A 24,740-nucleotide genomic window follows, 5' to 3' on the forward strand; every position below is an offset into this window, starting at 1 on the left:
TAACCGTCTACCTTAACAGGTTATGTACATGTTTGATGTCATCCACACATAGGTAGCCTAGACAAACCGGTTATAAACTTGTATTATGTCGACATATCTAGACTCTTTCCAGCCAATCATCTGCCAAACCAACAGACAACAGTATACATGAAATAGATGAACGATTAACGATGTTTCAATCAAATATCCTCATTAATTGATTCTAAAATTGTTTTCTAAAAATAGTCGCAATTATAATTTATAAAACAAATTATCTGAAGATGCTACCGATTTTAACTTTTTTGGGATGACATTGGTTTCCCTGTTATATTGGTATCTTATATGTTTTCAATATTTTGTGATTGGAAATATTGTGCGTTGAGTATGTTTCTTTACTGTGGAATTCTGCACTGACATGCTAAATGTTTGATAGGTGCTTTTTTAATTCCTGTGATCATTTCATGTCACGAGCTGGTTGATTCTGTTTGTGCCCAATGTCCCCGAATTTTGCCGTCGCTTTGAGGTTGGAATTCACACTGGCACAATTTATTTGGAATACTTATTGTTTTGATGTCAATAAAACTCGATTGGTTGATTTTAAAGCCTCTAACTTTACCGAGTGTCTTAAACAATTTATAATTAACTAACGATAGTTAAAAAAAAACCATGATAATCAACCATCACGAGTTTTGGTACCCTTTTTATCCATCAACGTTAAGATTATATTACTGGAAAATAAAAATAATTACTGACGTCATAATATAAGATGACGTTACAAATCATTGTTACTTGGCGTCATAATTAGAAGATTTGCCAACAAATAACGTCAAAGGATAACCAAAAATGTATACCAACTCCTAGCAGGTTTATCGAATGAGTCGAGAGTGGGGAGTAAGGAAACCGACAGTGGTTGTGGAAGCAGGAAAACCTACAGTGGTTGTAGGAGTGAGGTAACATACAGTGGTTGTGGGAGTGAGGAAACCTACATTGGTTGTGGAAGTGAGGTAACATACAGTGGTTGTGGGAATGAGGAAACCTACAGTGGTTATGGGAGTGAGGTAACATACAGTGGTTGTGGGAGTGAGGAAACCTACAGTGGTTATGGGAGTGAGTACCGACAGTGATTGTGGGAGTGAGGTAACCTACAGTGGTTGTGGGAGTGAGGTTACCTACAGTGGTTGTGGTAGTGAGGTTACCTACAGTGGTTGTGGTAGTGAGGAAACCTACAGTGGCTGTGGGAGTGAGGTAACCTACAGTGGTTGTGGGAGTGAGGAAACCTAAATTGGTTGTGGGAGTGAGGAAACCTACAGTGGTTGTGGGAGTGAGGAAACCTACATTGGTTGTGGGAGTGAGGAAACCTACATTGGTTGTGGGAGTGAGGAAACCTACAGTGGTTGTGGGAGTGAGGTAACCTACATTGGTTGTGGGAGTGTGGAAACCTACATTGGTTGTGGGAGTGATGAAACCTACAGTGGTTGTGGGAGTGAGGAAACCTATAGTGGTTGTGGGAACGAGGTAACCTACAGTGGTTGGGGGAGTGAGGTAACCTACAGTGGTTGTGGGAGCGAGGTAACCTACAGTGGTTGTGGGAGTGAGGTAACCTACAGTGGTTGGGGGAGTGACGTAACCTACAGACGTTGTGGGAGTGAGGAAACCTACAGTGGTTGTGGGAGTGAGGTAATATACAGTGTTTGTGGGAGTGTGGAAATCTACAGTGGTTGTGGGAGTGAGGAAACCTACAGTGGTTGTGGGAGTGAGGTAACCTACAGTGGTTGTCGGAGTGAGGTAACCTACAGTGGTTGTGGAAGAAAAGGGATTATATGAGCACCTATCTCATTTAGATGCATTTCTGCGTGCATTTGAATATACCAGGAATGCATTTTTATTCTTTCGCTTCTAGAGTCCACACAAAATGTCAAACGTCACGGTAGTGTCGGTTTAATTTTTGGACTGTTAACGACTTATTACGAGTAAGCAGATTTTTGCAGGCTACATATCGGTATTACTTTGTCGGCGTCGTCGGTTGCGTCGTCCAGGTTTCCGTGCGATTACTTGAGTTTCCTTTGGTTGATTGAACTCAAACTTAATACACATATTGTATACATTTGTTCCAACATAGCTCGGACAAGTTCGCATTTTAGAAGTTTACGTGCATCAATGATGGAGTTATGCTCCTTTTATTGCCAGATAAGGGCATTAAGGAGTAAATGCAAGAACTTTTTTATTTTTTTTAATCAATTCCTTTCGAATTTTGTACGGTAATGCTAGAAGCAATAATGTTCAACATATATTACGGGTTTATCTGTCGAGTTTCAGCTTTCCGCATTTTGGCATATCTGTTTACGCGATAACTCAAGCCAAAACACCTTTCTTATAAAAAGCGCTGAGCAGGCGACACATCTACTCCCGTGGAATTCTTGTTCAAAACCAATTTAATTTCAAATAAACACAGTATTGATGCGGTTGCTGATTTTTGCTTTATAAAGATGCAAATTCCACAGTTTACACAACAGTGTCCGGATGTACGGTAATCTGGTGTGTATGCACATGTTTTATTGAGAATATCTCATTTGCCTGTTACTGTTTATTGTGTAGGGACAAGAAAGTATCTATGGGATCCCCGGACTTTCTATGAATTATTGAATCATCCGGTCGTTTGTTTGCCTTTGTTTGATACCTGGTAATATACCTGTAGCCGGCAATATCCATTGTTTCACTCACTATATCTATATAAAAATTCAACTTTGTTGCATTTTTCTCTCACACAATATACATTCAAAGAATCGAAATGCAAATGATCAAAACAACAAACCGACTATATGTAAGGATTATTATGAAACTTCGGCACGTTGAAAGCCCAATTCAAAAGACTTTTTATTGACGATACATATCACGCTAAAGGTTCGGTTCATTAGAGAAATAATCAACGTCTGTGTGTGTTATGGTGGAATATATAACGAGGATGAGAAAGTGTTGGACACAAATCCCCTTCGTTATATATTACACTATAATTCACGCAGAGACGTTAACGTATACAATGTTTCCATTCCACCAAATAGAATGTAATGAAAGTCTGTTCCGTGTCTACCTCCGTGTCCATACGCCTTTCAGAAGTAAGATGACCTAGATAATCTAAATATTAAGACGCCCCAGCGCGCGCTAGCATCTGGGCCAACAAGAGTGATAGTATTAGTTGTAAAAAACTTGTTTCATAATCATGGTAAAATGAATAAAGTTTATATTGATGATATACTTATCAATGACTCAGTAATTCATTTGAGTTTTTTAAGTTTTAATGGGAGGTATTACTCAGAGACACAGCGAACCAAGGTCACATGTCCATCGCTCCCAACTACCCAATTAACTCTTGTCCTTTAAATTGGATAACTGACATTATGCTTTATTGTTAATTATTAAACATTATTCGTGAAATATCACAATTCATAAGCCACTTAAACATGAAATAGAATGTTTTGATTTAATTTTAATTACAGTTATTTACATATATATATATATATCCCGGCCGTGTGACTCGCATATAATCATACACTTACGCAATGACTATGTTTGTAGCAGGGACATCTCCCGAGCATACTCTGCGTGTAACAGGGCCAACCTTCCAGGATACTCCCCCTCCACGTCCACCTAAGCCAGTTGACCGACAAACAGTGCAAGGTACGACGGGGCAAGGAAAGGCAGATAAGGACTGATAATGAATAGTATTTACCTTAGAACATCTCATTGTAGGGATGCTAGGTTTAAGAGGCGTATATTATTCACCCCGCCCCTAGGCCTCTTTCTACTCTTTCGCTCAATTCACTTTCATTTCAACTCTGTTAACCATTTTCTAATGGCAATATGATGTAGTAACATCTATGCCTTTTAAGACAGTTTGAAAACTGCAAAAATGTTTTCCCGTACCCATAGATACTAATTATCTTACTCCCAGTAAATTTAAGATGACATACTTTTTTTCCATATCTTTATTTTAATGAAATCTTTATCTGGTTATGATGAACATTAATTGAAATCATGAATGTTCTAAAAGAGTTATTCTATAAAATATCTAATTTTATAACAGTTTTAGTGTATTTAACAGTATTCATTTCCTCTAATTTACTCAAGAATTCAATTTCTAGAAGGCTTAACTATATGATTACCCTCTTTAATTTTCATCATTGATGATAGATATCATGACTAAATTGATAACTTCTTCTTTTCCATATCAGTTGTCTACACACTTTTTACCTTTAGTCCTAAAAACAGGAGAATAATTCTAATATAGTGAGTGCCTCATTAAAAGAATATCTAGAGCCATTGTGTCATCAGCAAACTGCGAGAGATGTTTTTTTTTATTTATTCATGTATTTCAAAACACCAGGTCGATAAAAATAACAAACACGGCACAATCACATAGTTTTATTCTGACATAGTAAGTGTTTAAAACATCAAACATGTATTTCAAAACACCAGGTCGAAGTAAATTACAAACGCGGCACAGTATTATTTTGACACATTAATCAAGGGTTTAAAACACGAATTTCAAAACACCAAGTCGGAGTAAATTGCAAACACGGCAGTTTCTATAGTTTAATTTGACATATTAGTCGGGAATGTATATAACATGTATTTCAAAACACCAGGTCGATAAAAATAACAAACATGGCACAATCACATAGTTTTATTTTGACATAGTAGTGTTTAAAACATCAAACATGTATTTCAAAACCCCAGGCCGATATCAATTACAAACACGGCCCAATTCCATTGTTTTATTTGACATATTAATTGAGTGTATTATTTCAATTTCAGTTATAGTGATAACCTAGAATCAATTCCTCTCATCAGCCAATAAACTCGTTTTATAGTGATAACATAGGATCAATGCCTCTCATCAGTCAATAAACTCGTTTTATAGTGATAACCTAGAATCAATTCCTCTTATCAGCCAATAAACTCGTTTTATAGTGATAAACTAGAATAAATGCCTCTCATCAGCCAATAAACTCGTTTTATAGTGATAACCTAGAATCAATGCCTCTCATCAGCCAATAAACTCGTGTTTTAGTGATAATCTAGAGTCAATGCCTCTCATCAGCCAATAAACTCGTTTTCTACATGTAGTGATAACCTAGAATCAATGCCTCTGATCAGCCAATAAACTCGTTTTAAAGTGATAACCTAGAATCAATGCCTCTCATCAGCCAATAAACTCGTTTTATAGTGATTTTTATTGTGATAACCTAGAATCAATGCCTCTCATCAGCCAATAAACTGTGATAACCTAGAATCAATGCCTCTCATCAGCCAATAAAATCGTGTTATAGTGATAAACTAGAAGCAATGCCTCTCATCAGCCAATAAGCTCGTTTTATAGTGATAACCTAGAATCAATTCATCTTATCATCCAATAAACTCGTTTTATAGTGACAACATAGGATCAATGCCTCTCATCAGCCAAAAACTCGTTTTATAGTGATAACCTAGAATCAATTCCTATCATCAGCCAATAAACGCGTTTTATAGTGATTTTTATTGTGATAACCTAGAATCAATGCCTCTCACCAGCCAATAAACTCGTTTTATAGTGATAACCTTTATAGTGATAACATAGGATCAATGCCTCTCATCAGTCAATAAACCCGTTTTATAGTTATAACCTAGAATCAATTCCTCTTATCAGCCAATAAACTCGTTTTATAGTGATAACCTTTATAGTGATAACATAGGATCAATGCCTCTCATCAGCCAAAAACTCGTTTTGTAGTGATAACCTAGAATCAATTCCTATCATCAGCCAATAAAATCGTTTTATAGTGATTTTTATTGTGATAACCGAGAATCAATGCCTCTCATCAGCCAATAAACTCGTGTTTTAGTGATAATCTAGAGTCAATGCCTCTCATCAGCAAATAAACTCGTTTTATAGTGATAACCTAGAATCATTGCCTCTCATCAGCCAATAAACTCGTGTTTTAGTGATAATCTAGAGTCAATGCCTCTCATCAGCAAATAAACTCGTTTTATAGTGATAACCTAGAATCAATCATTCCCAACAGCCAATAAACTCGTTTTATAGTGATAACCTAGAATCATTGCCTCTCATCAGCCAATAAACTCGTGTTTTAGTGATAATCTAGAGTCAATGCCTCTTATCAGCCAATAAACTCGTTTTATATTGATAATCTAGAGTCAATGCCTCTCATCAGCCAATAACCTCGTTTTATAGTGATAACCTAGAATCAATCCCTTTCATCAGCCAATAAACTCGTTTTATAGTGATTTTTATTGTGATAACCGAGAATCAATGCCTCTCATCAGCCAATAAACTCGTGTTTTAGTGATAATCTAGAGTCAATGCCTCTTATCAGCCAATAAACTCGTTTTATATTGATAATCTAGCGTCAATGCCTCTCATCAGCCAATAAACTCGTTTTATAGTGATACCCTAGAATCAATGCCTCTCATCAGCCAATAAAATCGTGTTTTAGTGATAAACTAGAAGCAATGCCTCTCATCAGCCAATAAGCTCGTTTTATAGTGATAACCTAGAATCAATTCCTATCATCAGCCAATAAAATCGTTTTATAGTGATTTTTATTGTGATAACCGAGAATCAATGCCTCTCATCAGCCAATAAACTAGTTTTATAGTGATAACCTAGAATCAATTCATCTTATCATCCAATAAACTCGTTTTATAGTGACAACATAGGATCAATGCCTCTCATCAGCCAAAAACTCGTTTTGTAGTGATAACCTAGAATCAATTCCTATCATCAGCCAATAAACTCGTTTTATAGTGATACCCTAGAATCAATGCCTCTCATCAGCCAATAAAATCGTGTTATAGTGATAAACTATAAGCAATACCTCTCATCAGCCAATAAGCTCGTTTTATAGTGATAACCTAGAATCAATGCCTCTTATCAGCCAATAAACTCGTTTTATAGTGATAATCTAGAATCAATGCCTCTCATCAGCCAATAAACTCGTTTTATAGTGATAACCTAGAGTCAATGCCTCTCATCAGCCAATAAACTCGTTTTATAGTGATAACCTAGAATCAATGCCTCTCATCAGCCAATAAACTCGTTTTATAGTGATAACCTAGAATCAATTCATCTTATCAGGCAATAAACTCGTTTTATAGTGATAACATAGGATCAATGCCTCTCATCAGCCAAAAACTCGTTTTGTAGTGATAACCTAGAATCAATTCCTATCATCAGCCAATAAACACGTTTTATAGTGATAACCTGGAAGCAATGATTCTCATCACCCAATAAACTCGTTTTATAGTTATAATCTAGAATCAATGCCTCTCATCAGCCAATTAACTCGTTTTATAGTGATAACCTAGAGTCAATGCCTCTCATCAGCCAATTAACTCGTTTTATAGTGATAACTTAGGATCAATGCCTCTCATCAGTCAATGAAGTGTTTTATAGTGATAACCTAGAGTCAATGCCTCTCATCGGCCAATAAACTCGTTTTATAGTTATAACCTATAATCAATTCCTCTTATCAGCCAATAAACTCGGTTTATAGTGATAACATAGGATCAATGCCTCTCATCAGTCAATGAAGTGTTTTATAGTGATAACCTAGAATCAATTCCTCTTATCAGCCAATAAACTCGTTTTATAGTGATAATCTAGAGTCAATGCCTCTCATCAGCCCATAAACTCGTTTTATAGTGATAACCTAGAAGCAATGCCTCTTATCAGCCAATAAAATCGTTTTATAGTGATAACCTAGAATCAATTCATCTTATCAGGCAATAAACTCGTTTTATAGTGATTTTTATTGTGATAACCTAGAATCAATGCCTCTTATCAGCCAATAAAATCGTTTTATAGTGATAACCTAGAATCAATGCCTCTTACCAGCCAATAAACTCGTTTTATAGTGATAACCTAGAATCAATGCCTCTTATCAGCCAATAAACTCGTTTTATAGTGATAATCTAGAGTCAATGCCTCTCATCAGCCAATAAACTCGTTTTATAGTGATAACATAGGATCAATGCCTCTCATCAGTAAATAAACTCGTTTTATAGTGATAACCTAGAATCAGTTCATCTTATCAGGCAATAAACTCGTTTTATAGTGATAACATAGGATTAATGCCTCTCATCAGTCAAAAACTCGTTTTGTAGTGATAACATAGGATCAATGCCCCTCATCAGCCAATAAACTCGTTTTATAGTGATAACCTAGGATCAATGCATTTCATCAGCCAATAAATTCGTGTTATAGTAATAACCTAGAGTCAATGCCTCTCATCAGCCAATAAACTCGTTTTATAGTGATAACCTAGAATCAATGCCTCTCATCAGCCAATAAATTCGTTTAATAGTGATAACATAGAGTCAATGCCTCTCATCAGCCAATAAACTCGTTTTATAGTGATGACCTAGAATCAATGCCTCTCATCAGCCAATAAACTCGTTTTATAGTGAAGTTATTTTTTAACTAATGACCTTGATATTAGTAATATTAATCACTTTCTATCACCAGCTTATACCCTAGTATTTGTGAAGCGTTATTATAAGCACTTGTTATTGGTATGCAGTGATTCTGTTTGTTAAATGCATAACAAAACAGTGAACACATTTTCATATGGATAGTAGTTATTAAAATATAACGTATCTTACGAATGTGAACTTTATTACAAACTTGTTATGAATATGTTATATGTGCATGCCTTTGACACTAACTGTAACAGAGAACCCTCCTCGGGATAGACCTCCTCAACGTCCACCTAGAAGGGTTCCCTCGGTAACGGGGCCAGGTTCCCGAACGAAAGGTAAGAAAACAAAAGAGCATACAAAACAAAACCTTGTGAAATGTAAAATAGAAAGGGATATGTGTCCACAGGAATGATTATAAATAGAAAACTAGGGTTTCACCAGGGTAAGACAATCAAATTACCACAAGTGGGACAGGTAATAGCATTAAGTGCCCATATGAATGATTAGAATAGAGAACTAGGGTTTCACCAGGGTAAGACGATCAAAATACCACAGGTGGGACAGGTAATAACATAAAGTGCCCATAGGAAAGGTTAGAGTAGAGAACTAGGATTTCACCAGGGTAAGACGATCAAATAACCACAGGTGGGACAGGTATAATCATCAAGTTACAACAAGAAAGATTAAAGATATAGAACTAGGGTTTCACCAGGGTAAGACGATAAAATAACTACAGGTGGGACAGGTATAATCATCAAGTTACAACAGGAAAGATTTAAGATATAGAACTAGGGTTTCACAGGGTAAGACGATCAAATAACCACAGGTGGGACAGGTGTTATCATCAAGTAATCACAGGAAAGATTAAAGATATAGAACTAGGGTTTCACCAGGGTAAGACGATCAAAATACCACAGGAGGGACAGGTGATAACATTGAATGACAACAGAAATGATTAAAGATATAGAACTAGGGTTTCACCAGGGTTTCACCAGGGTAAGACGATCAAAATACCACAGGTGGGACCGGTGATAACATTAAATGACAACAGGAATGATTAGAGATAGAGAACTAGGGTTTCACCAGGGTAAGACGATCAAAATACCACAGGTGGGACCGATGATAACATAAAGTGCCCACAGGAATGATTAGAGAAATAGAACTAGGGTTTCACCAGGGTAAGACGATCAAAATATCACAAGTGGGACAGGTGATAGGATTAAGTAACCACAGGAATGGTTAGAGAAATAGAAATAGGGTTTCACAAGGGTAAGCCGATCAAATTACCACAAGTTGATACCACACTTTATCTTAATATAACTCTGGTGTAGTTGGGTAGGTGGCACTGTGTATAGTGACAGTGCCTTTGAAGTGCCTCTACCCAACACTAGACTATAGTTCCCTGTTGAAAACAATGATATTCTAATTAATATTTTCTATGAACTTGTATAATTTGTTCTAGTATTCTCCTATTAATTGGAACATATCGTACATCCTCTCTCTCTCTCTCTCTCTCTCTCTCTCTCTCTCTCTCTCTCTCTCTCTCTCTCTCTCTCTCAATAAATAGGCAATGCCTGTGCCTAATCCAATTTTATCTTCCATGCAATAAAATTGATTTGAAATGAAATTGGCACAGGGCAGTTGATAACATATAGTAACCACAGGTAAATGTTTGTGCACTGATATATTACGCTTAGGAATACAGGTATGTTGAACGAATCTGCCTATACGATTCCACATGGTAGCTCGTATCTGATCCTTCTGTACGCGTTTGTTTTCTTCTGCTCTTTTTTATGTTTAATACTTCCTAGTAGCTGATAGAAGCAATGGCTGATAAGTGGCGGACACAGAGATATTAGTGTACATATATTTGTGTACCGTGATAGACGTTCTCATGATACACAAAGATATAGACATTTATATAATGTTGTAACATGGTTGTTGTATATAATGTTGTAACATGGTTGTTACATATAATGTTGTAACATGGTTGTTACATATAATGTTGTAACATGGTTGTTACATAATGGCTTTAAGAGGAATTAGTTTACAAACACTTTATATGGTTTTTGTACCAGTACAATGATAATAATAGACATGTAACAGGAACACAGGAAGCTTTCACGTCTGAATTATTATCAAGTGTGATCATTTACCTCTTGATAAAGCAGTCATATTTGACAAAATGTATGAATCTAACTGATTTTTTAATGTACGTATCCCTTTCTTTCAGCTTATAAAGTAACTATAAATAGAATCTATTTAAAACACTTCTATAAAGGGGCTTCGTCACATTTGAATATATTAAATATATGATACGTACATTTTCAATGTTTTTTCATACATACAATCCCTAAGTACAATACAAAAATAAATAAATAAACAAATATATGCATCAGTTCAAAAAGCTTAAGGGTCCAAGAAGGCTCTATTTACAAAACAATGTATTTATGGTTACCTCATCAACAGATAAAACGTCTCATATTTCTAATATAATATAGCTCCTTTGATCAAAGATCATGTAATAAATTGACATAGAAGAGATGCAGGCAATATGCGGGCGTGTTACTGGACCCAGACATTATAACAGTTGTAACAAACTACATTGTATGTCTTTTTAAAAGTGATTAATGCAAAATAGCGTTGTTTCGGCGTTGTTATCAGCTATTCGTTACCGAAGGGAACTTTCTCCAATAGTTTCATACCTTTTTGTACCACATTTTTATGATACAGAAAAAAAGTGAAGGTGATAAACTTTCATATCTCCTTGCACCATGGGAAGTATGATAATTGTACAAACATACTAAAAAATCAAATCGTTCTGATGGCTGGATATGAAAAGACAAACTTTTGTGTGCCATGATCCACATGAAAGCGATACACAAATATATGAAACTGGTGCTATTGTGCCCGCTTCTTATCAGCTTTCGCTTCCAAATTGCTACTAGCAAGGTTAAAAAATTCAAACGTGTGGCTTTACATACATAGCTGATTCGGGTGTACTCATTATTATATGTAAAAAAAATATGTTTATTTCCTTTAGGGATATCTAAATTAGAAAGCAATTAAAAAGTAAATATTTAACGTTTAAAGAAATTGCGATTTGAATTAAAGATATATGTTTTTCTGTACGATACATCTTTATTAAATTTCAAAATATCTTTCGAGGCCTTTTTGTTTTCATTAAATGTTAAGGTTTCTTGACATAAACATGTTTTCTAAGGAAAACGCATGACTTGTTACAGGACTGCCCCCAAAAGGTTATCCTTCTACATCAAAGAAAGTTTCCATAGAGTTCTGCAGATCGGAGACAAGTAAGACTTGCTGGCACATATCTAGTCTTTTTTACAACAAAACATATTTTCTAAGAGTTGTCAGGGTTGAATCTCTACGTTCAACTCACTTTATGCTTTAAATGACTGATCCTGCAATTGCGTGAAATGAAAATCTGTTTTTTAGGAAACTATCGCTGATGGAATTTATTTTCTGTTTAGGCGACCCTCCATTATCACCAAAACCAGGTCCAAGATCACCCAGGGTTCCGTCGCCACCAGGTAAAAGTGATAATGATATATCTAGTGTGTCGTATACGTAGAAATATCAATGTATATTCTTACTGATTTTCTGAAGTACATGCATACTAAGATTAATTAAAAAATACTCATAGCATTACATACTTTGGATATTTCATTTGAAACGTATTTGTTGATTTTTAAGTAATACCACGAATAACACAGGTTGCAAGCAGCACCTGGAATATCTAAAACCAATAGGTATAAAGCAATAGATAAAAAGCATCGGAAATATCATAGTAAAGAAGTACCGAAAGAATCATAATTATTTACAACCGGAAGTATCGGATAATGCGATGTCACCTACAGTAAGCAACAGCCGTATTCATAAACACAAATACAGCTCGGAGCACACGTTCTTTAAAAGTGAAATAGTTATTTAAAACCAAAGATACTGTATCTGCTACATTGCTTTTTTTTTTTACAGCATTTCACTATCCCAAAATAAAATAAAATATTCTCAGTCATCGGAACATTGCATCGAGTTTTAGAGAGATGCCGTCGAAATGCATGTCGTCTCTTAAGTGTTGCACCTTCTCTGAATATTTTTGTGACATAATCATCTAAACACTTTTTCAAGAAAGCTATATCGTGAAACTATTATTTTGTTATAACCTGAACAGATAGATAGAAAAAAACTGATATATTTCTTACTTCCTAGGTTGAATTAGGCTAAAAACATATTGACAAAAAATTAAAGATGTATCGTAAAGTGCCGTTTAACCTTGTCACTTTCGTCTATTCTTGCTCTTGACAAATTTAGCAGGGTAGTTGAAAAACTATTTATATTTGAATATGTGTCTTTTAGATCTTTCAGATTCAGAGATTGAGGATTATACTGAAATCGATGATATAATACAACAGCCTGGATTAACAGGTACGGTTTTGTCTACTATTGCTACAAAACGAGATGAATGTATGTGTGACCGCACTCTTTAATATATTACTTGACATGGACAGAAATAGTTTGTACTAACAGTATTACTTATTATTAAGCACCGTTAAATAATTTAATCAATGTTCATATAGAGTATATTTACAGACAGGTAATCAGTATTTAATATCAAGTACATTTCTTAATACTGTAAATATTCAAAAAGTGAAAAAGTACATTTATTAAAGCTAAAAGTTTGTATTGACAACATTTAATATTTACTACATCTATAATGTATCCATGTATTGACCGTATTTAACATATAATTCATTTATTAATGTTATAACTTTGTATAACATTATTTAATATTTAGTGAGTCTTTCAATGCTATTTGACAGTATTTTAGTATATATATATATACAGATCGTTTGTATTGAGAGCCTTTAATATTTAGTACATGTATGAATGCTAAGGATTTGTATTGACAGTCTTTAATATATAGTACAGCTGTAAATGCAAAAAGATGTATTGGTTTATTAACAGTTTCTGATATTTAGTACATCTATGAATGCAAAATGTTTGTATCGACAGTACTTATTATTATTTAATACAACTATCAATGCTTAAAGTTGGTATACGTAGAAAGAAACATGTAACGTACATAAACCTTGTTAATAACATATATATATATATATGTTGAGTTCGGTTGCAAAATTCTTCAGCAGACTGTAGGCATTCCTCTGGAAACACACTGTGTCTCTGTTCTGGCCGATTTCGTTTTGTTCTTATATGAGGCTGCATTTATTGACTAGCTTATCAGGACTGGTAACAAATAAACCCAAACAAGTCTTATACCCTCCAGGGCTTGACCACTTCAGTCCAGTCTCATACCATCCAGGGCTTGACATCATGATNGGGGGGGGCGGACTTACTTAGGGTTTCTAAAGATGCAGTGCGATGAAGATTATGGACAAGTTTATTATGGTCGCCTTAATGATCTAAAATGAAATATGCTGTTATCTGAAGGTCGATGGTTATTTGTAAGTCTCATTAGCGCCCCTTGTGATTTTGTTGTTGCTCTCTGCGATCTCTATAAGAAGACGTGACATCACTTTGTTTTGATTTAGATTTGCATGGATGTTGTCATCGATAAAGCAGAACACGTTTAACTTTCTGGAACACGGCAGTTCTGGCCCCAGTATCATAAAACAATCTTAGATTTAAGTTTTTGTTAATCACGTAATGAGGTCACTCTCAACGACGTTATTTGTCACTGGTTAAGTCAAAACTTAAGACAATTTTAGACTTTAGATCGTTTCATGATCTCGAGGCCTAGTCTTTATCTCATTGTACATTTTCAATGGTTTCCATGTAAATTAATAAATTCCAGACTTGTGTTTCGTTTTCGTTTTTTTTTAATTTCATGCAGTTAATTAGTTTTTTTAATTATGCACCTGGTAGCCTTAACCCCCCTGAAAGTGAATCCAATTTTGGTATGCTGACGTTTTGTCTTTTGTCTGGCGAAGTGTTACAGAATGCATCGGTTTCTTGAAATATGTATTTCAACTGACAAAAGCCGTTTCGATTCTGAAGACCCTTCATAAAGAGCTCTCTTAGCTTAGCTTTTTAAGCTTGGCCTTGCCTGTTTGGGGATGTGGGGCAACATAATGTGTGAACCGCTTTGAGACGACCTACAAACTAGGTTGTGATAAAGCGGTATATAAGAACCTCGAATTATTCTTATAATCAACATGTTGAAAGATGAGCTATTAATCTAAAATTCAATTGTTGTAGCGTTCGCTTTTAGTTAAAACAGTTTCAAAAGTGATGTTAATGGCACCAAATGGAAATTGTTTGCAAATCCGACTTTTATGAAGTTGTCGTTGATATAAACTTTCCTCATAGTCTGCTGGTAAAAGTGCAGCTGGAACGACTGAACTGTATATATATAATGGATGTACTTACATTCATAGTTTGAATATTAATAAAATCGTATGTAAATATATAGCTCAAGTTTCATTGCATATGTAATATATGCTAATATTTGTGTCGTATAACAGTACCGATTACGTGTTTCAGATGATGACAAAAGTAACGGATATGTCGGTGTTCAAACAAAGGAAGCCTTTTTGGAAAAGGTCCCCGAGGTAATTTTCTTTTATTATGAAGACTTGTATTCCATGATTATATATTTTATTGTTTGTTTGTTAAAGTCAGAACTGCCAGTGCCAATGGTCACAAGGTAGGAAGTAGGCGAAGAACTTATAATTTAGGCGCAAGTAAATTATTGTCTGTACAAGGACATGCCTGTGGTATTCGTGTAATTTTTTTTTAATGTTGTATATTGTCTTGCATGATAATATTGACAATGAATCTCCAAATTAAAATAACCCGTTTAGGCTTATAACCCTTAAAACAATTTTTTTTTTAAACTGAAGCGAGAAAACATTGAAAATTAATTGAAAAGAAGACAGTTTTTTAAATAAGCGAAAAAGATCAAGATTACTATATATTTTTTATCCCAGCAAGTTTATATTCGTAAATTTAGGTATTTTAATGAAATATCTAAATGTTCATATACATGTTTTGATGACAGTTGCCCTTATTGAGAACCTCTGGGTTCAATCCCACAAATAAAACGCTATTTTCACCTAGGAGAGGTGTGATTCCCATACCAATATGTCATAGTATGATTTTTAAAAATAGATGCTGATTATCTGGCCATATATTTTGACAATAATCGAAATGATTTCGCTTGTCTTCGTACGTTCGTGTATCTAATCGCCCGAATGTCTAATTTCTTATGTCTCTCACAAATCTAGCCTTTGTCAACTCTTTTGAAAAAATCACTACTGCATTCACGTATGGAGAATTTGCACATAAGCCTTCGCAGTAGACAATAAATATCACAAATAGACATACCTGCTAACGTTTGTATTTTCCTACCCCCTCCTTAACATCTTAGACTGTTGTTTTTTTAATTATAATTTGTTTAGTTTTAGTTGATAACTGCTGATAACAAATATTAACATGCAACAAACATAACAAGCAAGGATAACAGTCACATGTACATGTCACAATTACCTTTTCATGCGTAAGTGAACAATTAATCAGCAAAGGTGAATGCATGTGTAAATGGTATGCCCACATTCTATTCACACATATGTAAAGTGCATACTTAATTTATCTATATTTAGAACTTGCTCATATTGTCATCGTTTTAAGACTCACACGTAAAAGAACTATTCCGGGTCTTGTTTACTGGTTTATTCACCGTAACACACCAGACGTTGATAAAGCACAGAAAGTTTTCTGAAAAGATTAACTTATCTTTTGATATATTTTACACTTCAATGGTGTGAATGCTTGTGTATTGTACTCTTAGTAACTTGTTGTCTAATTTGTGTAAGCAAGAACACCTGAACGGTCGATGATCGGACCTGTCACACATAAAGTCCGCATGTACCTGTCCTGCATTCACACTATCTCTCTCAGGCATGTAAGGCGACTCTGAGCTTATCATTTTTTACATTCTCCAAAAAAACTAACATATTGTATCTATATCTGTAATAGATCAATAAAACAATGCATTCGTTACCTTACGATATACATGAGCCTATGCATAGTGTTTTCTTTCTCTGCTCATCTATAAAATACGTTTTTCAGATTCAGATATTAATAAAAAATAAATTAATAAAAAAAGCTAACTGTTACAAAAATCATGTAACTTTGACAGTTAACGAATGTTGTCGCTATTTCTCAGAAGATGCTAAAAGGATATTTCTTAAATTTCATATGTATTTTCCTTGGTCCGAGTTGTTCAAATTAACTATTGAAACTGATCGGGTAAATAAAATGGCTCACAAGTGGTCATCTTGGATTTGACAGTTGTGAATTGATATCACTATTTCACAGAAAGTACTGGGGGATCTTTCTCAAATTCGAAATGTAGGTTTTGTGTTTTAGTTTTGCATGTTTTCTTTGAAGACTGATAAAAAAATGGCTGACCGGCGGCCATCTTGGATTTTTGACAGTTAACATTTATTATCACTTTTTCTAATAAATTACTGAAGGGATCTTTCTCAAATTTTACATAGTAGTTCCCTTTATTAGAACTCATCTTCTAATCATATAAGAAGTACACATTTCAGCATTTTGCATATCGTAATACAATTCTTATAAAATTACATTTACCATAGTGGCAAATCACAAATGAAATTACGAAGTTAAACTAAATATACAAGATTCCTGTTTAGGAATTACAACATGGCACATAGAAACAGTATCTGTAAGGAAAATGAAAAGCAAAGAAGGTAAAACAAATCATCTTTTGTAGATCTGATAAAGATCCTTCCCTGGTGGGCGCCATGATCCATCTAGGTTCTCTTGTTTAGCGATTATCTTACGTATCATGATTATTGACTCCGCAGATGATGGTCTTTCCCTCCAAAAGATTGACCGTTATCTTGTAGCTGGAAAGTATTCTGTTTATAGAATTAAATATTTAAAATCACCTTATTTCGCTCAAAAGATGTTATTTTTCCACTTCTTCGCCTGTTATTCTCGTAACTCACTTGATTTTCAGAATTTCAAAATCTGATTGTAGATCCGGTATGTTTCTTTCTATTTTTTTCTTGTTTATAATTCGACAGAGAAAAAAAAAGATTCTTTCAATTTGCATAGATAATTGAGGCTGTATATTTTATTTTTGGTATTACAAGTATTACCTTTAAACTGTGATATTCCTTTAATCTTATTCAAACATAGATTTAATTTATTGTCTATATTCCCAGTTGTAATTGAAATCTTCTTTACCCCCCTGTTACGATATAGATTGCTAGGGCTTTATAACTTTTTTTATTCATGCTTATACTTTCAAAATATTTGCTTTGTATAATCCTTCCCTTACCAGTTCCTACTTTTTTCCCTTTATGAGTTTAAGTCAAGAGGGAGTACCAAGTAATTTTGTAATATCTTATTTTGATCTTCCAAATGATAACGCTGCGCCATTTGCGTAGAAATATAGTACTTTTGATATGTTGATGTCATTGAAGTTGCTTTCATTTCTTATTATACCCCCGCAACGAAGTTAGGGGAGTAAACTGGAAACAGCTTGTCCGTCCGTCTGTCCGTAGAAAACGTTTGCCTGTAAAACTCCTTCTAAAGTAATGGACTAATTATAACGAAACTCTCCAGAAATAATAACTACTACCTGAAGTTGTGCATCCAGGTATTATTTTTTCATTCTGATCCTTTTTTCACGAAGTTGTGGCCCTTTATTGAACAAATCCTGAAACTTTTTGTCCGGAAAACTCCTTCTAATGTTATGGATCGATTTCAACGAAAGTTTTCAGATATGATAACTACCACCAAGTTGTGCATCCAGGTATTCTTTTTTCATTCTGACCCTTTTTTTTACAAAGGGATGGCCCTTTGTTGAAAAATCATTGTCCGGACAACTCCTTCAAGTTTTCAGATATGGTAACTACCACCTGATATTGTTAATTTATTAGTAAAACCGGCCGACCTTATTGATGACAACTGAAACTATCAATAGTGATCGGTCACTTTACAATTTCAAACCGAGCTAAGCAGGGTACATGTAATTAACGTATTTAACTGTACTGTTATTTCGGTTATTATTAACCTTTTAATTAAACTGTTTTATTGTTATTTATTAACTTCCCTTAGTGTCACCCATTATTTTGTACGACTTCATACAGGCAAATACCCTTGATTACGTGATAATATTGTGTACAAATATAAATAATATTTCTAAAAATTTCGAGTATTACTTACATTTTCGTTTAAGACAATATAAATCATCAACGATATTACCGTTCCTATCCTCTGACATGTGTACGTTTGGCTCACTATTTTGTGAGCACTGACCATTGGTAAGACTTGATATAACCACAAATATTATCTAGCACACTAACCATACCACACACTGACTAGACCGGATTTCTGCTGAAACCGGACGAATCTGTTGATGCAAAATGTAACGATTAATGTTCTTGTGTCTCTTTACAGTTAGCTAAGCAGGTAATGAACGGATTTCAATGATGTGTTGATAAGGTTATAATTGCCATCCTTAATCGTTGCTTACTCACACAAAAGAAACTTGTATCGAAGGTTGAGTTCATTGTTTGATAAATCAATATTGAGTGATCACGATGACGGCGTTTGATTAGCTGTATTGGGACATTTTGGACGATGATTGTAAGGAGAGTGAAGTCAGTATTTGCTAGTGACGATGGTCGGGGTACCGGAACCGGTAGTTTATATGTTCACTGATTCAAATGTGCGGTTCACTTAATTTTTTATGCTGTTTCTGAATCTGAATGTGCTGCAATACAGGTTGTATAAACGTTTTTTGTTTAGGTATAATCTATTTAACACAGGAGGCAGTAATGAACAATAACATGCCGTACTGCTTGTTTCTGGCGTTTTGTATAAGAGGTATATCTTTTAATGTGTCTTGTAGGGGCCACAAGATCAAGGGTCATGAACAAGTCTAACCTCACATGTCATACTGACAGACTTAAAAGACAAAAATCGCTACTGTGACCTTTGACCTCATGACCTCGAAATTTTGTTACAATGTAGCTTTCAGCAATGCCTTCAATACTTCAAGGTATGTGTATGCAAATTACCTACCATTTTTGCGATAACTAGTTATTTTAGTAACATAATGCATCCGTGACCTTTGCCCTTTGACCTTATAACCTTGGAAGTTTGTCACAATGCAACCTGCATACATGCCTACGATACTCTAATGTGTTTGTCTATACCAAATATCTACCGTTATCGAGACAATCGGCCATTTCAGTAACCTACTTCATTCGTGATCTGTGTTCTTTGACCATATGACCTTGGAATTTTGTCACAATGTAGCCTGCATAATTGCCTACGATACTCTAATGTATATGTGTATACAAGATATCTACCATTTCCGAGATAATTAGCCATTTCAGTAACGTAATGTTCTGTCTACCTAGGTCAAGGGCCACAACTCAGGTAAATATTGAATGAACATAACGGCGTTCACAGAGACACAGGTTCATCTGAGATATAACATGTGTGCAAAGTTTCATTAAAATCAATGCTTAAACCTATCATAAGTAGGAGGTACACTATTTTGTCTACAGACAAATAGACGGACTGGCAGACAGACAGACTGATTCCAGTATACACCCCTAAAGTGTAATTATCAACTGTTAAACACCACACTCTTAGTCACACAAAATATTTAGGCATCTTATTAAATGTTACAATAATAAAAGGAAATTTTCATTTTATAATTTTGTTAATATTTCAACAATATGTTTAAAGCACAAATTTATTACAAAATAAAATAACTCATTTCATCTTAGCATGCGTCATATCACCAGCACAAGGACTAAAATATGGATATATTTAGTATTGAATATGTTTATTTATACATATAAATAATAATGAAATATTTTTAATTTTAACTTTGTTATTAAAAGCTTAAAATGGTTTATGATGTATTACATAATTAAATAATATGATCAGCTTCCAGCTTAGCTAGAACACCTCCTTAGATAGAAGGGTTAACCACAGGTTAAATAATATGTGAATACAGGTAAATACTGCCGACACTACTCAGAAACAGACTATTATCCTTCTAACAACCGAGAACAGTCATAATAGTTTCCCTCATTGTTGTGATCTGGTTGGGGCGGGGTGTGTTTTAGCAGTTAGTCAGTCGGACACCGATAATCTAATTTTACTTATTGCAGATTAAGTACTTGATATGCAGCACTAAGTACCAATAGTTTGCACTGTTTATGATGCACTACTGTTATTTGTATATATTTCTTATTATGTTTAATATCATTGTCTTTTTCCCAATTGGACCACATATTTTACCACCTATATGTTTATACATCGAATGGGTAGTGACTTGTGTGTTTGATCATGCTCTTGCACGGCTTTTTTCTATGTTCTGTCCCAGCATTACAAAATGCCTAAATGTACAGAACTATACTGTTCTAATATAGGACGATTTATGTATCTAACCTTAAAATACTTAAACATATAACATAAACTTGCTTATTATCCTTATTGACATAGATTCCGGCGTATTTTGTTACTATATCTTTATGTCTCTTATGGTCCACATCTCTATATGGCTCACTAACAATGTGCAATTATTACAATGGAGTGTATACAATTGCAACTCACTAGGCTATTTGACACTTTCAAGTAATTTTAGTTTGTAAGAGAAAAGGCTATTATCGTCTTCATACTTTCCTATTTACTTTTAATGCTACTTTATCTAAGCGGTGATATAGAAAAGCATACAGATACCTCAAATTCCGACCGGTCCAACACTGTCAGTGATCCATCTAGTTTTGCGTCGTTACTTTCTGACGAGTTGCTTAAGTAAAATAACATTTTCATCATACATCTGAATATACAGAGTCTGCTATGATTCTTACCGCAAGAAAACGTACAGAGTTCTTATTAGACCCTCGTGAATCTTGTAAGAATTTTACCTTGAATTTTGACTTACTTTAAACATATTTTATTGTAACGTATGAAGCCATCTCCTATTAAAATTTCAATAATTGTAGAAAGTCAAAAACTACATATGTACAAACATTTTATATTCTAAACATTTCGCTAGACCTAATAAAAGTTTGCACATGTCCAAATATATTACAATTATCATCCAAAGCTAGGTTTTCAATACCAAATAATAATTACCTCAAACGTATTTGCATACTTATATTGTTAATGTATTGGAACAGTATTGTGCGAGCATTACTATAAACTTGACACTCAAAGAAGAAATGATAGACATCTTCACAACGGTGACCACAGGATGAACCGTTTTAATCTTGTACTTAGATTGCACGGAATATATCGTATCTAAGAGAACTGCATTGATGCATCAGAACTTTACTGAACACTTTATGATCATTTTGCAACAATCAGACCCTATGATCCACTATGGATGTGTAACAAATCGTAAACGTGAAATAACCCACAGAACGCTCGATCTTACAATTTCTCTATTGACTGACTGAATTTCCGACGTTTACGTAACAAATGTGCTAATGCTTACAGAATTGCTTAAAAAAATACTCAAACCTACGCGTACGTAATACAATTGGTCTAAATAGCAAATCTTGGCGAATACTCTAAAACCATATATTACAACCTGCTGAAAATCTGCTTGCTTTTGATATGTGTTTTCTTTTCTTTGTGTATTGTGTTTTGGTATTGCATGCTCTATTTAACAACGGAGACGTGCTTTTTTCTTCTACGTTTTACGTGGCATACAATGAAAGTTTTCCTTTTTGTCATTTTCGAACGATCCATTATACCTGTTGTTTTAATAAAAGCTTTCTGTGTGTTTTATTCTTTGATGCGATTAATCCAATCTCAGGTATAGATGCCCCAGCTAGAAGAACAACATACAATTAAAGAAACAATATACATTTAACAACATACAAGATTGGTTTGGGTGAACTTCAGACCATGATTTATTAGTAATACATAATTATCAAACAGTAAAATAACAAAAGATCAGTGTCATTATTTTGTAGTTTAAACTTAAACTATGGTCCTCCTTATAATACACTAGTACTAAATATCTACAAAGTGACATAAAAAAACTAACTACAAATACAAAATTGGGTAAGGGTGGGTGGGAATTAAAAAGAAATGAAATGTCTGATGCCGCCTCGCCAGAAAATTTGAAAGTGATGAGATGTTAGCCAGGGTGACAGCATGTTGGCCATGGGGGTTCTCTTCCGTAGGGAGTACACATTTCATTGGTCAGCTGATGGCTCTTGTGCCCTGTTGACATAACATCTATTGGTCAGTTTGACCAATCATGTAACCAAATTTGGGCATGTTATTTGCTGACTTGAGGGTCTCAGGACCTATATGATTTATAGCTGTAACATGATAACACAAAGAAAGCTGACCACTGTGTTGGCCTGGTAACCAATGTGTTGGATTACCTCTATAAAAGCTATAAATGGTATGCAAATAAAATTGCCTACAAATCGAAATATTAATAACATATTAATACCTTCATATTCTCTTTATTTCATTTTTATAAATGTCTTCATTTAGTTGAGGACAGTGTTCTACAATTATGTTTATGATCATTAACATAAAAAACAAAAAAATGGTTCGATAGTCTATATTTGGACCATAAACTGTTGTTATACTTTTATTTTCACTTAACCTAAACATATAATATAGATTTGATAATAACATATACATAATAAATAAAATATCAACATAAAAGCAGAGATGCAAGGTTTTGATTCTTTAAAACACTATTATAACAACAGGGGTGACTAGTGTGGTGCCTTATCATTATAAACTAATGTAAGTAATACAAATTCTCTACTACGCCTAACATGTTCAAAGTATGACAATAAAATCTAGGTTGAAGCGGTTTTAATGAATTTGGTTTTTATACACTTCTGGGGAAAATTGGACTGCTACACTTTAGATTTGTTGCTGGTATGACAATACGAACTGTTTAACAGGATATATAGCCCTTGAATCAAAAGTTGGAGTTAAAATTTGCTATGACATCTATCCTTTTTCTTGTTGTTTGTTTACATTTAACATGATATCATTGAAATGAAATGTCACATTTAGCCATAACGTTTTGGTTTTTTCTATTTCAGAAACACAAGTTCACCTTACGAAACGTCCACAAAGAACTGATGAAATTAATCAGAAAGAAAAAGTCAATAGATCCAGGGGAACAACCTGCTGAACAGGCCCACATTAAACATAAACCACGTAATACAAGTATATCTAATCAAAACATTGGTCTAACACCTGATCAGGTTCAGAGTAAGTCAGACTCTCGCAAGTGGTTTGAATCTCTGAAACCAAATGATCTCTATCATTACTTGACGGAACTCAAACTGGATAAAATGGCCATCACTTGTCGTGATGAAGGACTAAATGGAAAATTCTTTAACTCCATTACAGATAAAGAGTTGGAGGTCGACTTCAGATTAACAGGCCCCCAAAGATTGAAATTTCGTAGTTTTCAGGTTGAAGGGTGGATGCCGAGTTTATAATTTAATTAATCCTGACAAAAAGACGAAATCCGACATAAACACGACGAATGTGTTTCAAGTTAAACCAGCACTTAAAGTGGCTTACTGACGAATTAGACAATGGACAATTTATTTCATTTTCTTTCATTTTTATCTTTCAGTTTACTATTACATAATACCTGTGATTTGTGTGAAGGCTAACGATATGCAATCTTTAAAAATCAGTTTAAGTAACTGATGCATGACAAACCACTGTAGACCTTACATCTTTTAACGTTATATGAATACCTTGTTAAAGATTTTAAATATCCTAATATATAGTCACGTTCAGTACTGTGTTTCATTGTTAGACAAACCAGTGATCATCATTACAATATACACCATCTTATACAAATAGGATAACAAACGGAATTTCAACTGTTATATGGTAGCAGGTGGCACTTCAGTGCATAGTAGAAATGTCGGCATTTTAAATAAACGTTCAATGGCTGTAGATAATGTATACTTAACTGTCGGTATGTTAACTAAAATGCTATTTTAGGCACATACTTGGAGTATTCCCCCTTTTATATAGAATATGAAGCAACCAAAAGGAGGTTTACTAGTTGGAGTAACTTCTCTTATCACTTTTTTTTTATATAAATTTATGGCTCATAAATTGAACCTCATTTTGATGCTGCCCATGTATAATTCAAGAACAGTGATATTAGTAAAGTGAAGGATTTGCAGTGTAAGCAATGTAAGTTTGAAACCTATAGTTTACTTGTTTGT

General features: G+C 34.3%; 1 protein-coding gene and 1 long non-coding RNA gene across 11 annotated transcripts; one reads left to right on the forward strand and one right to left on the reverse strand.

Annotated features, from left to right (window-relative positions):
• The first annotated feature begins 3,514 nt into the window (after window positions 1-3,514).
• Window positions 3,515-24,109, forward strand: LOC110448519 (integrator complex subunit 3 homolog). Of its 7 annotated transcripts, none has more exons than XM_021494794.1 (7): window positions 3,515-3,669; window positions 8,709-8,789; window positions 11,700-11,768; window positions 11,949-12,008; window positions 12,835-12,903; window positions 14,980-15,047; window positions 23,586-24,109. In XM_021494794.1, the coding sequence occupies exons 1-7, from the start codon at window positions 3,537-3,539 to the stop codon at window positions 23,988-23,990; spliced, it is 885 nt and encodes a 294-aa protein (XP_021350469.1). In that variant the 5' UTR covers window positions 3,515-3,536; the 3' UTR covers window positions 23,991-24,109. The 7 variants fall into 7 exon arrangements, with proteins under 7 accessions (XP_021350469.1, XP_021350470.1, XP_021350472.1 ...); XM_021494795.1 differs by having other exon boundaries at window positions 3,515-3,654; XM_021494797.1 differs by lacking the exon at window positions 11,700-11,768.
• Window positions 4,719-7,555, reverse strand: LOC110448520. 4 transcript variants are annotated; one of them, XR_002462735.1, is made up of 6 exons: window positions 7,537-7,555; window positions 6,739-7,187; window positions 5,640-5,689; window positions 5,525-5,574; window positions 5,264-5,363; window positions 4,719-5,004 (listed from the first exon to the last, which is right to left on the reverse strand). It is a non-coding gene; the product is annotated as an uncharacterized LOC110448520 (long non-coding RNA). The 4 variants fall into 4 exon arrangements; XR_002462733.1 differs by lacking the exon at window positions 7,537-7,555 and having other exon boundaries at window positions 6,739-7,407; XR_002462734.1 differs by lacking the exons at window positions 5,264-5,363; window positions 5,525-5,574; window positions 7,537-7,555 and having other exon boundaries at window positions 5,590-5,689; window positions 6,739-7,407.
• Window positions 24,110-24,740: the final 631 nt, after the last annotated feature.

The sequence above is a fragment of the Mizuhopecten yessoensis genome, unplaced genomic scaffold (genome assembly GCF_002113885.1).
Source record: "Mizuhopecten yessoensis strain PY_sf001 unplaced genomic scaffold, ASM211388v2 scaffold4111, whole genome shotgun sequence".
Taxonomy (NCBI): domain Eukaryota; kingdom Metazoa; phylum Mollusca; class Bivalvia; order Pectinida; family Pectinidae; genus Mizuhopecten; species Mizuhopecten yessoensis.